This window comes from Pseudopipra pipra, chromosome 19, assembly GCF_036250125.1.
Source record: "Pseudopipra pipra isolate bDixPip1 chromosome 19, bDixPip1.hap1, whole genome shotgun sequence".
Lineage (NCBI taxonomy): Eukaryota > Metazoa > Chordata > Aves > Passeriformes > Pipridae > Pseudopipra > Pseudopipra pipra.
The window spans coordinates 8,066,013-8,080,380 of record NC_087567.1 but is presented as its reverse complement, the minus strand read 5'-3'; the positions used below and the strand labels follow the sequence as shown (position 1 = coordinate 8,080,380).

Here is a 14,368-nt window from a genome sequence, read left to right as displayed (position 1 = left end):
TGGCTTTGTTACTGTTTTTGTGTTCTATTCTGCTGCTGATAACTGTCTTCAAATTACTGAGAGCAAGGGCTTCTAATTTCTGAAGTGTTTGTTCATAATTCTGTCTAAAATCTAACATTACCCCGAGCTCTGTTGTGGCTGCTTTAGAAAGATGGAGTATATTTTCTACTAAATAAAAGGAAAAAGAATTACAAGTAGTCCTCTGCTGGATAATAGAACATCCCATTAGCAGGCTATCTTCAATTATTTATAGATTTTTATATGATAATAATATCTTCCATAGAAATTAGGAACAGTGGGAGTTATAAAGCTACTACTGAGTATAAGCTTATTCCTGTTGGTTCTTCAGCTTTGGGTTTCTTTTTCTTTTTTTTTATTTTTTACTTCTTGTGGAACTTCTAAGTACCATCACAGAGAAATGCAATAATATTCTAGATGTGATCAGTGAAAAGTTTCCCATGACTTTGAATTTATGGAGTCGGGCAAGGGCAGTCTGAGCCTGGTCACTCGCTGAGCCAACAGATGCTTTTATTTTTAAATGTTTTCCTAATTTGGAAGCAGGACTGAGTGAACTGAATGTTCCAACTTTAGAGGATGCAGAGGTGGTCTTTAGCAGCTGTTGGAGACCTGTAAGCACTGGACAACAAATGTTTTGTGAGTGTGTATATGATGATGGTGTCATTGTCCTCTTGGAGAGGAGAGCAAGGTGACACTTGTCACTGACAAAGGAATTGACATTTTTTAACCATATATTAACTCCTGCAGTTACTAATTTGCTACCAACCATTTATACTCAGTGTCTGTGAATTAAATTCACATTTGTCTTATCCTTTGTATTAGTAACAACTGAAACTGTTTCTTGAAGGTGCCACAATTTGGGGAGGGATCACGATGCTTTTGTTTTATCATTGCTGCTACATTTTCATAGAGGAGCTTAGAAAAAAATGGTTCACAAATCACTTAATAAGTCAGCCAAGAAAACCAAATGAAATATCCCACAGATTTGGAACTGCTTACTCAAGATTTGGGTTGGATTTTTTTGGTTGGTTGGTTGTTTTTCCCTGGGTTGAGGTCAGCCAATATTTTATGGATGTCATAAGACTTAAGCCAGGAGGACATGGGGAAGGACCAACGTTTGTCTAACAAGCTTTTTACATAAATCTTGCTAAAAAAGCTGCTCTCAGTTGTGAACATAAAGACATATTCTCTATTTGTTGTGAAGCTCTTCCTGGTTTGTTGGATATGTGACTAATTGTCAGTGCATGGTTTTGTAAGAAACCATTCCTGGAGTAAACAGGAATTATTAGTGAAGGAGAATCCCTTTCATGGGACAGTCAGCTGTGCTGGGATAACACACAGTACTGGAGCTGGAGCAGTTTATAGCTCTGATTTAACTGCTTGCATATAGATGTGTGCTGGCTTTTACAGATGTTTCTACACAAATCTAAATTGTGTAGTTTCACAGAAACAACTCAAGTGTTTGGGTATTTTACTGCAGCGAAATGAAACGTTTGCACTGGCAAGTTTTTCCAAAGCTTTCTCAAGTTTCATCATATTCTGTTTGGCTTGCACAGACTGTGTTTGATGTGATTGTTTGTTTGTTAGGTAGTGTTTGAAAATTCCTAGAGAAAAAGGTGGAATGTCTATGGTAAACCTCTTGAAATTTTTCCTCTTCAGAGTTGACCGTGAGAGTTTCCTTTCATCCCTGTGTATCTCGAATCTTAGTTACAGACACAAGATGGGATTGGCCTTAAAGAAAAAATGAGCCATCCAGTACTCCAAACACAAATATTACTTGCTATAGGAATCAAAAAGTCAGTGTTCAGGTTGGTTTATTCCAGGGTGTTGAAGAACTGGATTATTGCTGTAGTTTCAAGAACTTCTTAAAAGAAGAGTAACCCTTGGCAGCTATGAAGTCCAGATTTCAAGAGCAATTCAAGTCCATATTATCTAATTTAAATAGGAAGTAGTTCATTCTTCATCTGACCAAGCTGTCAGAAAAGAGGGAGTCTTGATGTGTGGGAAGCCTTGATGGAAGATAACCAAGCCCTGCGACAGGCAGGCACAGAAATCGCTGTAACGTGTGCTGCTGGTGGGAGAACTCAGGTTAAAGAACAGTCACTCTGAACGTGTCTGTACTTATAATTCTTAACCCTGCTAGGCTGGAGATATTCCTTCAGGCCACTCCAAGAGATGGTTTATTAACTTGCCTAAAAGTACCTCTTAATTATTCAACAGGTTCATGAACCACCCAGCTCCAGCCAACAGCCGCTACAAACCCACTTGCTATGAGCATGCTGCTAACTGTTACACACATGCAGTAAGTACAGTTCTTCTTTTTTCCTCTTTTTCTCTTTCTTTTTTGTTTTTTAAACCAGATGTTTCAGTAAATTTTTGTGGGTTTGGATTGCTAAATGCTCACCTTTGCCCAAGTGTATTCATATTTACGACCTCACTGGTTTTGTGTGTATAAGCTTTAGCTCTGGCAGTCCAGAAAATCAGTTGTTTGGTGATGGCTGGTGCCTGTTCTGAATCTCTAGGAGCTCCAGATGCTTCATAAGGTTCCTTTTTAGCAAAGTTATAAGTCTTTACATTTTTCTTCTCTCCCAGTCAAAGGATGCCTATGAGAAAGGGAATATAGGCCAATAATAGTTAACCCTGCAAGGTGGATTTCCCAGTTCTGTGCTGACATAATATTGTGTACTGCAAGTACAAGAAAGCTTTATCCAAGTTCAGGTAAAGGCTTCATCAGACTCATGTGGGTATGAGCTAGAAAAGCTGGACTGGCTCAGTTCTGATACTTGATATCTGTGAATCGATTCTTCAAGAGATCTGCTGTTTTGCAAAGAGGCACCAATAGTGCTGACAGCCTTATGAAAACTCCCACTCTGTCCTTATTTTCACAACTTAGACTCATTCTACGTTTGAATATACAATATAGACACACAGAATAAGGAAAGCAGTCCCCTTTGCTGGTTTTTTTTTGTGGTTTTTTTTTTCTTTTAGTAATTAGGAAGTTTAATTTGCTGTCTGGCACTTTGAAAAGGACTTAAAAATGTGTTTGTTTGTTTTTTGAGATAGCATTTGCCCTTTTATGAAAGCAGCTTGTGCTTCTCCTCAATCCCTTGTTTAACTCCAAACATTTGAAGTATGTTTGACTTTGTCCTCAGTCCCTTATCTCCAGAGTGTCTGAGTGAGCTGCAGAGCTCAAGGTAGTGCCCAGGACTCTTCAGCTCTAGAAGGAGCTCTGTTCTTAAGGATCCTTTGTGAATATTTTATAAATAACCAACATACAGCTCCATGGTGCTGGTAAAAACAGAATCACTTGGTTTTTACACATAGAAAAGTTAACTGAAGCTTCTGTGTTCCTAAGCCAAGGGTCTCATGTACAGCATTATGTAAATATATGCTTACTTGCCTAGGGAATGAAGCAACATTCTGTTAGTTAGCACAAATATGTAGTTTATCTCATAATCCTTGTGCAAATCTTGTTTGCTCTGGCCAAAAAGTTAGATTTCAAAATATCTGGCAGAGGTTGCTGTGCTCCTTAGCAATTTTAGCTTTCACCTAGTTGAAAAACAGGCATGTCTTATTTCTGCCTGTTAGCAGGAGGTTACAGCCAAGATGCATCAGTATTTTTTGGAATGCTGCAGTCTGTGCTGTCTGATTACCTCCTGAACAATCAAACTATGTGCTAAAACCTACCATGAACTGTTAAAATGAAAATGGATGCAATAACTAACTTTTGATCAATAATTAAAGGCTTGAAATGGAATCTAAGCTGGGAAAACAGTGGATTATACAGAAGAAGCTTCTCTGTGTCACAGACTGTTATTAAATGTTAGATGGTCAAAGGGGTGAGTCTTTGCCATAGTGTGAGTTTTCAATTAGACATTGCTAATTCTAAACAGAATTTAGCAATGGCTCTCCATAAAGGTTTGGAATAAAGAGATATATTCATAATTCAGGAAGCAGTCAACTTGTAATTTATGAGTGGGACTGTACTCCTCAGCAGGTATCCCATCTGGTTTTTGACTTAAAATTACACAGGAGTCAGTTTAGGCAGTTGCTTAATAAAAAAATCCCCAATGATAAACGAGGGTACAGAATCCCAGGCATAGCTTTTTTTGTTACAATGCTTAAAAGGTAACTTTTTGTGGCAGAGTAAGGCATCTTCAAATTTCCAGCTAGTAAGGCTATTTAAAATGCCTTGATCTTTTTTTTTTTTTAGCTTTAAATGAAGCACTGCCTTGCCTTCAGACAGTAGGAGACAGGAAGGGCAGCTCAGTAGTTGAAAACAGAGACAGAAAAGACTGTTCTCTGTGTTTAGAAGAACAGGAAGGAAGCAGTGCATGAGAGAAGCAGGGGTTGTAAGAATTGGAGTTGTAAGGTAAGCTAAGTCTGAGGGGAGGGATGGCTCTTTCATCATGAAACTTTCTAGTGTACATAAGGTTTATCAGACAAAAGATGTGCCCTGTTGTGTTAAAACCTCAGAATTTAGGCATGGCTTGCTTTAATACTGCTCGAAAAGTTTCTTCCAGCTGCCTTTAAAGAAGGAACTATTCTTTAAATTAAGCCGTGGCCTCTATTCCAGGCTGGATTTGTGCAGCGCTTGGAAAAATAGAAGTAAAGTAAATATTTAAAAAACGAGACTTAGAGCATTTAGCAGGACATGTGAGCACAGGAGAAGGGGTCATCAAAATCTGAGAAGGGCTCCTGTGATGAAAATGCCTCCGTTGCACCTGACTGGAGGAAGAGTTTCTCTGCACTGTGTGTGGCACAGCACAAGTTGCCCGTGGGCTTCCCACTCCATGGCACTGGTCTCCTTATTCGAGGGGACAATTGATGAGTAGGGAGAGATGGTACTTGGCTTCAGGAGGGCACTGCTGGACCAAGCAGCTGGACATGGACACAGCCCTTCATGGCTCCCTCTACGTGTCACACGTGATTTTTGGCAGCTTTGTGGATCTTTCTGTTGTCGTCCTTTCCCAAGAGGAGGAGTATGGACCATCTTTATGCCCTCAGTGCACAGAAAATAACTTAATTTGCCATGATTGTGATGTGCAAAAGCAAAATTTCCAACAGATTTTTAAACCTCACTGTGGGAGAAATTGTGTACAGAAACGAAGAACACAGATAAAACACTGGCCAATGGAGCAGAATCCTGAGCAGAATCCCAGACAGAGGGAAGATACTTTGCTGTAAGTTGGTAACCAGAGAGTGTAATTTCCCTGAAGTGGGTCTGCTCAGGTTCACAGGTTACTGTTTCAGCCTCTTTCTTTGTGCCTTAAGGCTTTTTGCTCATCCTGACAGTTTGTGGTAGTTGGTTTCCCAAAATATGTAACATGTGGGAGGGTTGTCCCCAAGTCTCTTCTTAAAGATTCCTGCCTATAGCTGTAAATAAAAATATTTTATTCCTTTGTCTTCCTCCTTATTTCAAAGGGGTTTTTACTTTCATGCTCTCATTTCGTTCTGGCATTTGTCTAGAAAACTTAGGAAACTGTTGCCTTCTCTTTTGTTCTGCACCTCTCTCTTCCAGCCCCACTTGTGATGTAGCCAGGATTAATCAAGGTGCTAAAATTAGTAAATTGGAGTATCACAGTTCTGGGTTTGTTCTCAGTACATTAAGTTACTGGGTTTGATGATAATCATTTGGAAGAGTTGCACTCCTTGATGAAATAAGCAAAGGTTTTGTGACTTGTAGCTGTTTTTTTCCTGGGAATATTGGCAACTTAGAAATGCTGTGTCATCACCCTGAAATGACACGGCACAATCACACTCATTCTCTTAGATCTGATTCTCTGGCTACTGTTTTTGGTAAGTATCCCTCCTTTTAAAGGACTGATAATTGCTTCTCCCTTCTGAAGGCTGGAGATTGAAATGTAGTTCTTGTGCTGGAGACTTTTCAAATGAACATGGGAAAATCTGCCTTGTTTTGTCAATTGAAGTGTTGTGTTTCTTTTGTAAGATGGATGAAGCCCATTGTACCATATGTTATCTGTCATGGCATTGCTATCTAAAGGACTTTTATCCAGTTGGCTGGAGCAGCAGGGTATCATTTCTGGATTTTGTGTTTAATCTAGCTATTTTTGGTCCAAAAAACAGAGTAATAAAACATCTCTTGTTTAGTCTGACTGTTCCCATGGTGCCTATCAGGCACAGAGGGGAAAGTGTTTCCAGATAGAATACTTAAAATAAAACAGTCAGTCCTTCTCCTGGGGTATAGAGCTGTACCCTGGGAGAAGGGGAATTGTTCTGCAGAGCCAGGACAAGGCAGAAGAGGGACTAAGTCAGGTCTTCCTTCATGTGCTCATTTGTACTCTTCATTCTGAAGGTGCAGAGAAGGAAGTGATAAGAAAATTGCTTATTTGTTTTAAGCCTATTACTTTAGATAAAATAATTACTGGGAAAAGCTGATTGACACTGAACTTTGTTATGGCCTATTTGAGCATCACACATCAAAGCTTAACTTGTGAAATATTTATTTGAGCATATCAGTAAAAAGCTGGGGTATCTGTGTAAGAAAGGCAAGTTATTCTGTGTAGTATCTAAATCTTGTTTCCCAAGAGGGCTTCCTTCCTCTGAGATGGTCTCGAGCAGAGCCTCTGAGCAGCTCGTGCCTCGGCTGTTAGTAGGGAATTAGGAGGGATTTCCTATTTTGCCTTGTACCTGGGGGTACATAATGTCCCTGAAACCTTTTAGTTGTCTCTCAAGTTTAGTCAAAGCTGAAATTTGCACTAGAAATTGGGAAGGAAACTGATAAATGTGGATACAGTGGGACTGCACAGCCTAAAGAAACACGGGTACAACACTATTCTGGGGCTGAGTATCCTCCTGTGTCCTGCAGAACCCAACTGAAGCAACTGTCACATCTCATCCCTTCCTGGCTGCCTCAAGGGCTTCAGCCACACTTCAAACTGTGTGTCATATGTGGAAAACAGGAGTGACTGATCTCCTTCAACCTTCCTTGAATTTGGGAGCTGTCTGGGATATGTGTATGGAAACCTAGGGTTTGTGATAAACGAGGAACCAGATCGGCAGACTATGTTTGGCCTGAAAGTGCACAAAGTCAACTTCCAGAGTCTCATTCCAGAGCTCAGGAAGTGTTTTCACCTCTGGTCCCAGTGCTGTGGATAAAGCAATGCCATGCTTTTCAAAGCTCTGTAGCTTTGGTGTAAACGTACTAAATTTTGCAAAACACAGGAAAATACAATAGTAGCGAAGCTACAGCTGATGTGCTTGAAAACCAGAAGGAAAAGCTGCTTCTTTTGTGTTGTTAGCTCTCTGGATCAACCAGTTGCTTATTAGATCCATTTGCTTTGCTCTGCATCCTCTGCACTGATGGGAGCCTCGATGTCTCCTGGTCTGTCAGTAGAAGAAGGACAGACAGTGCAGGCCAGGCCAGACCTTTGATCTCTGAGCTATCCAACCTGTAATGCAAAGTGGCCACATTTGTTTAAACATTGCTTGTTCCTGGCTTTATTGTTTAGCATACAGACTTGGGTTAAATTATGAAGAATTTAACCTAAGAAGCTTATTTGCAATTCAAGTGAACCAATTAGCATCTTAAGACACACTGTAGGGCCTGGGAGGGAACTGGTGCAGCATTTTTAACTAAAAGGCTGACAAGGATATGCCTTGATAGTGGAAGCAGAGGGGTAGAAATATCTGAGCCAATTGCTTCTCTTCTTTAGATACTTGTTGGACATGGGTTTTTTTTTTATTTTGTTTGGGTTATCTCCTCCTCCCCCCCTTTTTTCCTTTTTTTTTCTGAAGGATACAAAGGTGCATCATGTATTTTATTCTGGAAAGGAGGGTAGTTTTAAATGTATGTGAAGCCTGCAGCCCATTTCTTGGATGCTTCATGCAAACATGCTAATTCTAGTTCCATCATGGTGTTCAAACAGTGCTTGTTTGGGAAGATGTGAATTAAAAATGCTTGAGAGGGAAGTGGGAAGGAAAACAGACTTGGATACACTGCATTAAAAGAACATCTTTGTGCATTAAGAAATCTGCTCATGAGAGAACTTTGCAGCTGATTTATTTATGATATCTAAAGCCTAAGTTCTGCAAAACTATTGCTTAATTCTCTCAACTGCACACTGCTAAATGCTTTGTTCTTTTCATTTGGGATTCAAGTTTATTTTGGTTTGTCCTGTGCTCTGCCTCTGTGCACTGGAGGTGGCTTGAATCCAGTCTGGAGTAATATCAACATGGTTTTAAAGAGACGAAGCAGAGTGTGAAAATAAAACCACTGCTAAGACTTGGCAATTTTTTTTGTCTGATTTTGTGTCGTGGCTGGAGGAGCTGGTAACCTTCCCTGCCACCATGGGAGGAGAAATTTAGCACAAACAGCTACAAGTGTTACCTGAGCCGTTGTCCAAGATGCTGCTGTGTCTTAAAACTCAATGACAAACTTTCTGTGGGTGGGGACAGGCCATATGGCCTCGCTGCAGCTCTCGCTGCCTGCTGGTGCTGCTCTGTGGGTGGTACTGCGGGGAAGGCTTAACAGTGTCCCTTTGTTTTCCCAGTTCCTCATTGTCCCCGCGATTGTGGGCAGTGCCCTCCTGCACCGGCTGTCTGACGATCGCTGGGAGAAGATCACGGCGTGGATGTACGGGGTGGGGCTCTGCGCCCTCTTCATCGTCTCCACGGTGTTTCACATCGTGTCTTGGAAAAAGAGTCACTTAAGGTAGCGGGAGAAGACGTTTCACTTTGTGCTGTGATGTTTTTCCGTTGTGTCTCTCAGTCAGAGCCGGTTTTCCTGCAGGCTGGAGTGGTGCTTTTTACTGAATCCTGACAAAAACCACCCTCGATTCTGTCGGAAGAAACAGTGAGCCAAGCTCGTGTACAGATGAGCTTCAATGTCTGCTGCTTTTTCACAAAGAAAACATGTGTTTTTGTAGGCCCTAGTGGCTCTTAATCCAGAAGCAGAATGGGAAAAACATAGTCTAAGTGGATGATGGATAATACCCCTACTGCAGAAATGAGAACACTGTGTGGGACTATGGCATGCTCAAGTGCTTTGAGGAACACAGAGTTTGCCAAGAGAATTATAACACAATAGCCAGCTAACCAGCAGAAAGCCTTTCTGGGAGCAAGGCAGCAAAACTGACATGTGATTTATTATTTATTTTTTATTTTATTTTGGTTTTTTGGTCCCATTATGACCCCTCTGTAATTCTGGGCTGTAAATTGGACCTAGCCAGTAGTCACTAAATAGTTTCTGGATGAGGCAGAGTTGATGTGACAGCTCTGCCTCCCTGCCAGGGAGCAGGGAAGAGGAATGGAGGAGGAGTGCTCAGCGAGACACTCAGGAGTGTCTCGCTCCTTCCATGTGGCTTTAAGAGGTCGTGGAGCTGATGGGGTTTTCCCCAAAGTAATTCCAAAGTGCATCAGGAGAATGAGATGATACAAAAATCTTTGCCAAATGTGCCCTGGTGACTGGCTCTCTCTCTGCCAGGACAATGGAGCATTGCTTCCACATGTGTGACAGGATGATGATCTACGTCTTCATCGCAGCCTCATATGCACCATGGTAAGGAACTGCCTTCCAAAATCTGTAGGTACCTTCCTAGGTGCAACTGCCCACATTCTGTGCTGTGACAGGCAATGTAATGTAACCTCCTGGGATTTGCTGAACAGAAAGTAATGTTAGAAAACATTAGAAAGTAGTTTATTTATATTCCACGTACCCCATCAATGCAAACCCCTTCTGCCTCTCTGTGGGTGGAATGTCCCAGTGCCTGCTCCCCCATCATGCTGAAGTTAAAGCCCTGAATCTTTATTTACTTTTGTCAGGCCCCACTGCCAGTGTGTCAGTGTGTTCATCCATCACTTCTGTCTCTTGAAACCTTTGTGCCTCCAGGTTAAACCTCCGTGAGCTGGGACCTCTGGCATCTCACATGAGATGGTTTATCTGGCTGATGGCTGCTGGGGGAACCCTCTATGTATTTCTCTACCATGAAAAGTAAGAATTATTCTTTGCATTTGACTTCAAACTGAAAATCATCCTCAGAGAACAAGACTAGACTTTTTTATTTTGGTTTGGGAGATGAGCTACTGAGGCTCTCATCCAGTAAGAAAATTTAAGTTGTCTCAATGTTTTATTCTCACTAGTACCTCATGCAAGTGAAGGCATCTAGGCAGTATTTAGAGAAGGTATTGCCTGCAACTGTACAATGCAGATAAATACTAGAGTAATTTTGTCATAAAACATTGGTAATGTCTCTGCATGGAAAGCTTTGTGAATAATTTAATGGACCCATGCTAACATAAAACTTTGTTTTACTGTTGAAGGAAATGTTCATCCTCTTGTACCTTTTTAAATGACTCAAATCCTTCCTTTTTAGGTATAAGATCGTTGAACTCTTTTTCTATTTAGCGATGGGATTTTCTCCTGCTCTGGTAGTGACTTCCATGGTAAGGAATGTGACTATTACAAACAAACTTGCCTTTTATAACTACATTAGGTTCAGTGTAGCTCAGTCTTTTGGAAAAAATGTTTATTTTAGTCCACCATAATTGTAAATTTTCTCTGCAGAAGAACCAAATACAGCTGGTTATATTTTGGATCTACCTTTCAGTGAAGTGCTGCCTTGTTTTGTTAAACCTGGGCTGCACTGGGGAGATAAACAGAGTTTGGGTTTCTTGATGCATCTGAAAAGTATCCTACTGGCTCTTGTCCACTTCAAAACTTTGACTATCATTTATTTATAGTTACACATTTTAAATAATGTTGATTAACCCTCTCTGCTGCTGAATACAAAATAAATATAAATAATACAAATCTGACATCTTCTCAAGCTGATGCCTTAACTGCTCCACTGAATGCTGTACCAAAACCTTGTTGAATGTTTCATCCAACCATTAGGAGTTGCTTTAAACTCAAGTTTGCACACAGTAACGTGGTTTTCTTTGTCTCTGCTAATGAGCATGAAGCCAACCATCAGACTTGTGTTGACTCTTGAGTTATGCTATCATAACTTCCACAGTGCTGTTGGGACACAGTATATAAATATATCACTGTGTATTTCACAAAGTGTGATATAAATACACTGCCTTTCTCCTTGTCTGAGATGTTCTGAGCTGTGACACCCACCTTCCTTTGCTCAGGGTGGGGAGGAAATCACTTTGCATTTCACACATGAAAAACTCTTTGCCCCCTTCCCAGCCCAGGCTGACCTGTCCCTGTTTGTTGACAGACCAACACGGAGGGGCTGCAGGAGGTTGCCTGGGGAGGTTTGATCTACTGCCTGGGCGTGGTGTTCTTCAAGAGTGATGGAGTGATCCCCTTTGCCCACGCCATCTGGCACGTCTTCGTGGCCACAGCAGCTGCTGTCCATTACTATGCCATCTGGAAGTACCTTTACAGAAGTCCTGCAGACAAAATTCGTCACTTATGAGAGATAGATATCTATAGGTATAAAAACAATCTGCGCTCGGCCTCTGTAACAGTATTATTTGACTTAAGGAATTCGGGGAAATTGGAAAAAAATTGCACAGCAAAACTGCACTGACTTTGGTAGTTCTGTGAACACAATTACTGTGAACTGATGTTTGTGTCCTGCCATTGCCCATCACATGGCAAGTGCTGTAAATAACCAAGATACTGTACTGCAGTACCAAGAGTCCATTCCACGTTAGCAGAACTGGCTACCTGATGTTTACAAACAAATTTTGTATCCTAGTTTAATTTTACAGTTTTTAACTATGTGAATTTTTCTAAATTAGTGATTGAAATGGGGAAGTCAGTGCAATAGTGCAAACGTTAACGCTCTTGATTTGAAATTGGTTTCTATCACCTTTCCACTAGTCATTTCTTAAACATGAATCACAGACAACTAATCTACTTTTACCACTCATTATCTTGGTATAATGTGAAACTTTTATAGAAACTTTTTTGTGTTTTTTGTAAACTTTAAAAGTACATTTATTGAACTGAAGACACACAACTGTCATCTATGCAGCTACTCATGTTGCAAACTCTTGCAAGAAATGGTTACATTCCACACCCTGTCCTGACAAGCAAACCTTGTACCTCTTCCAAAGGTTGTGTTAAAGGTGTAAGTGTAGTAACCACTTTTACAAACAAAAGATCTAAATGTGATTCTGCTGAGTTCTAACATGACAGCACTCTGCTGGTCTGTAGTACCACTGAAACGGACCTGAACTTGGTTTTATTTGTGATGAAGTGCTTTAAAGGGAATAGTTGAGGTGATTGTCTCCTCGAGGTTCCCAGTCCTGCCCAGCCTGGCACTGGTTGGGGTGAAGGCTGGGAGGTGTGAAGGGAGGGGGGCAGCTGATGCTCCCTGTCCAAACCAGTAATTTCTCCAGGGCTGTAACATTAAGGCTTGGATTTCCAGAGGGATTTAAACCCACCAACAGAACCTGGTCCCACCAGCTTTTGTTGGGGTGGTTCTGCTGGGAAATCCTGCTCAGAGCAGGTTCAGGGCATCACCGACCACCCAGAGCTCGTGGTTCTCCACAAGCACAGCCTTCCAGGGAGCAGAGCTTGGGGAACTCGGTGTGGTGTCATGCTGGGGCTTCACACAGTAAAACTGGTCCTTGTTGCTGTCTGTCTGTACAGGAAATCCAGCTGTGGTAGCGAGTCATGACTGTAGAACACGTGCTGTAATGACCAGTGTAGAAGAGTCATTGTAATACTGTTTGCCCAATAATTGTATCCTGTCCCACTATGTAATGAATGTCTTATATTAAGATTGACTTTATCCTTTTTCTAATTTACTCGGTTTTTCATGTCAGTATTTAAAAACAAAACCAAAATGCGTTGCCTTTCTCAGATTTTGTTCTGGATATTGCCTGTCTGCAAACAATGAGTAGCAAGATAGGGATGTTTTAAAGGTCCCCTTCCACTTAGATTTGCCAGAGGGCAGCAGGTTTTAGAATATTTACATTTGTACAGGGAATTTACAAGAGGGACAAACTTTAAATTCAAAGTGTTGAAGAATCGCTGTGTGGTGTTTAGCAGGTGATCAGAGAAGTGGCACCACCACAGGAGAATAATGAACTGCCCCAAAAGAGAGCAAAGAGAAGAGCTGGGCAGGTAATTCCTGCTGCAACAGTCTCGCACATCTGGATGCCTCAGTTTTTTAACATTGTGTCTATTTTAATATTTTCCACTTTTTGTGAGTTCATATATTTTGTTGAAATGCAGTCCTGTTAAAACCACTAAAATATACGTGTAAAGGTTTTCTGTAGTCGAAAGTGAAACTATTTGCTTGAGTATGTTTTAATTTTAAGTTAATTTTTCATGGCATTGCTTTCTGGAGTGTTTGAAATGGTTTTTAAAAAATTTCAATTCGCCAAAAATATTTTGAATTACTGTATTCTAGTCAATATGATACTGAATGTACTAGACTAACAATAAACATTTGGTGCAATTTGGAAACTTGGTGGTTATTCTTTTCCCCCTCCAGCACTTCCCCAGGGAAGTCAGGGATGGACACTGCTGCCACTCCTGGCACAAGGGATCCCAAGTTGAAGCTGATGACCCTCATGCTTGCTCAGTCAGTGCTTTAAAGGTAGTAGGAAAGACTGCAATCCAAATTATTTAATTTGTGGTACGGAAAAAAGTATATTTCTGTCTCCATTTGGTCAATATTTGGAACTTGCTGCTTTGCCTTTTGCTGTTCTGGATCAATTTTCTTATACCATTATATATTGGGATTCTTTTTTTCAACTTAGAACACTGAAATACATAACTTTGCTTCCATCCCTAGAGGAGGATCATTGCATAAAATAGAAACAAGCTGAACTAAAAAATATGTTTCTTTTGGAAAACAAGCATATCAATTAGTCTTTTCTTTTTTTCCCCTCCATCTAACTACAGCTCTCCAGGCTCTTTCCTCCCAGGAGTAGAGACAGTGCTTTTCCCAGTAATGTTTGCTGCTGTACAGAGATGTGATTTCTTTGTCTTCCTGAGGCAAATGTTTTTAAAAGCACTTGCTTCTGTATTTTCTGTGCCTTTAGGTTTTAGAAGTGCAACAAGTAGGCTGAGTCTAAATGAAGCAGTGATAACACACGTTTCAGCTTTGCAGATGGACCTTTCCAGAGGATGTCTGGGATGCTGCAGGTACTTAGGTCATGCTTTTATAACAAAGTATCATGTGAATAGAAAAATAATTCTATGAAGTGAAGGATTTATTTTTGAATTGCATTGGGGGTTTTAAGCCAACAGCAAAAAAAAGAGCAAAAAGGCATTTTTCCTTCTATACCAGTAGCAGGTGTAAAAGCAGGGCTGCTTTGCCAGTTCTGTCTTCCCCACATGCCTTTGATTACTCGTGATTGTGATGAGAAATTGTGTTACTGTTTCCCAGTTCTAGGTAAGTAAGTGAGGCTTGAATGG

The 14,368-nt window shown here is 40.7% G+C and overlaps 1 protein-coding gene across 3 annotated transcripts in view; it reads left to right on the top strand.

Moving 5' to 3' along the window:
* Positions 1-13,411, top strand: part of MMD (monocyte to macrophage differentiation associated) — a 41,359-nt gene extending 27,948 nt beyond the window's left edge. For all 3 annotated transcript variants that reach the window (XM_064676032.1, XM_064676033.1, XM_064676031.1), the window contains exons 2-7: positions 2,239-2,320; positions 8,532-8,692; positions 9,464-9,538; positions 9,869-9,970; positions 10,353-10,422; positions 11,205-13,411. In XM_064676032.1, coding sequence (XP_064532102.1) covers positions 2,239-2,320; positions 8,532-8,692; positions 9,464-9,538; positions 9,869-9,970; positions 10,353-10,422; positions 11,205-11,405 — 691 coding nt within the window. In that variant the 3' untranslated portion in view covers positions 11,406-13,411. The remainder of the gene's footprint in view (positions 1-2,238; positions 2,321-8,531; positions 8,693-9,463; positions 9,539-9,868; positions 9,971-10,352; positions 10,423-11,204) is intronic.
* The last annotated feature ends 957 nt before the right edge of the window (positions 13,412-14,368 follow it).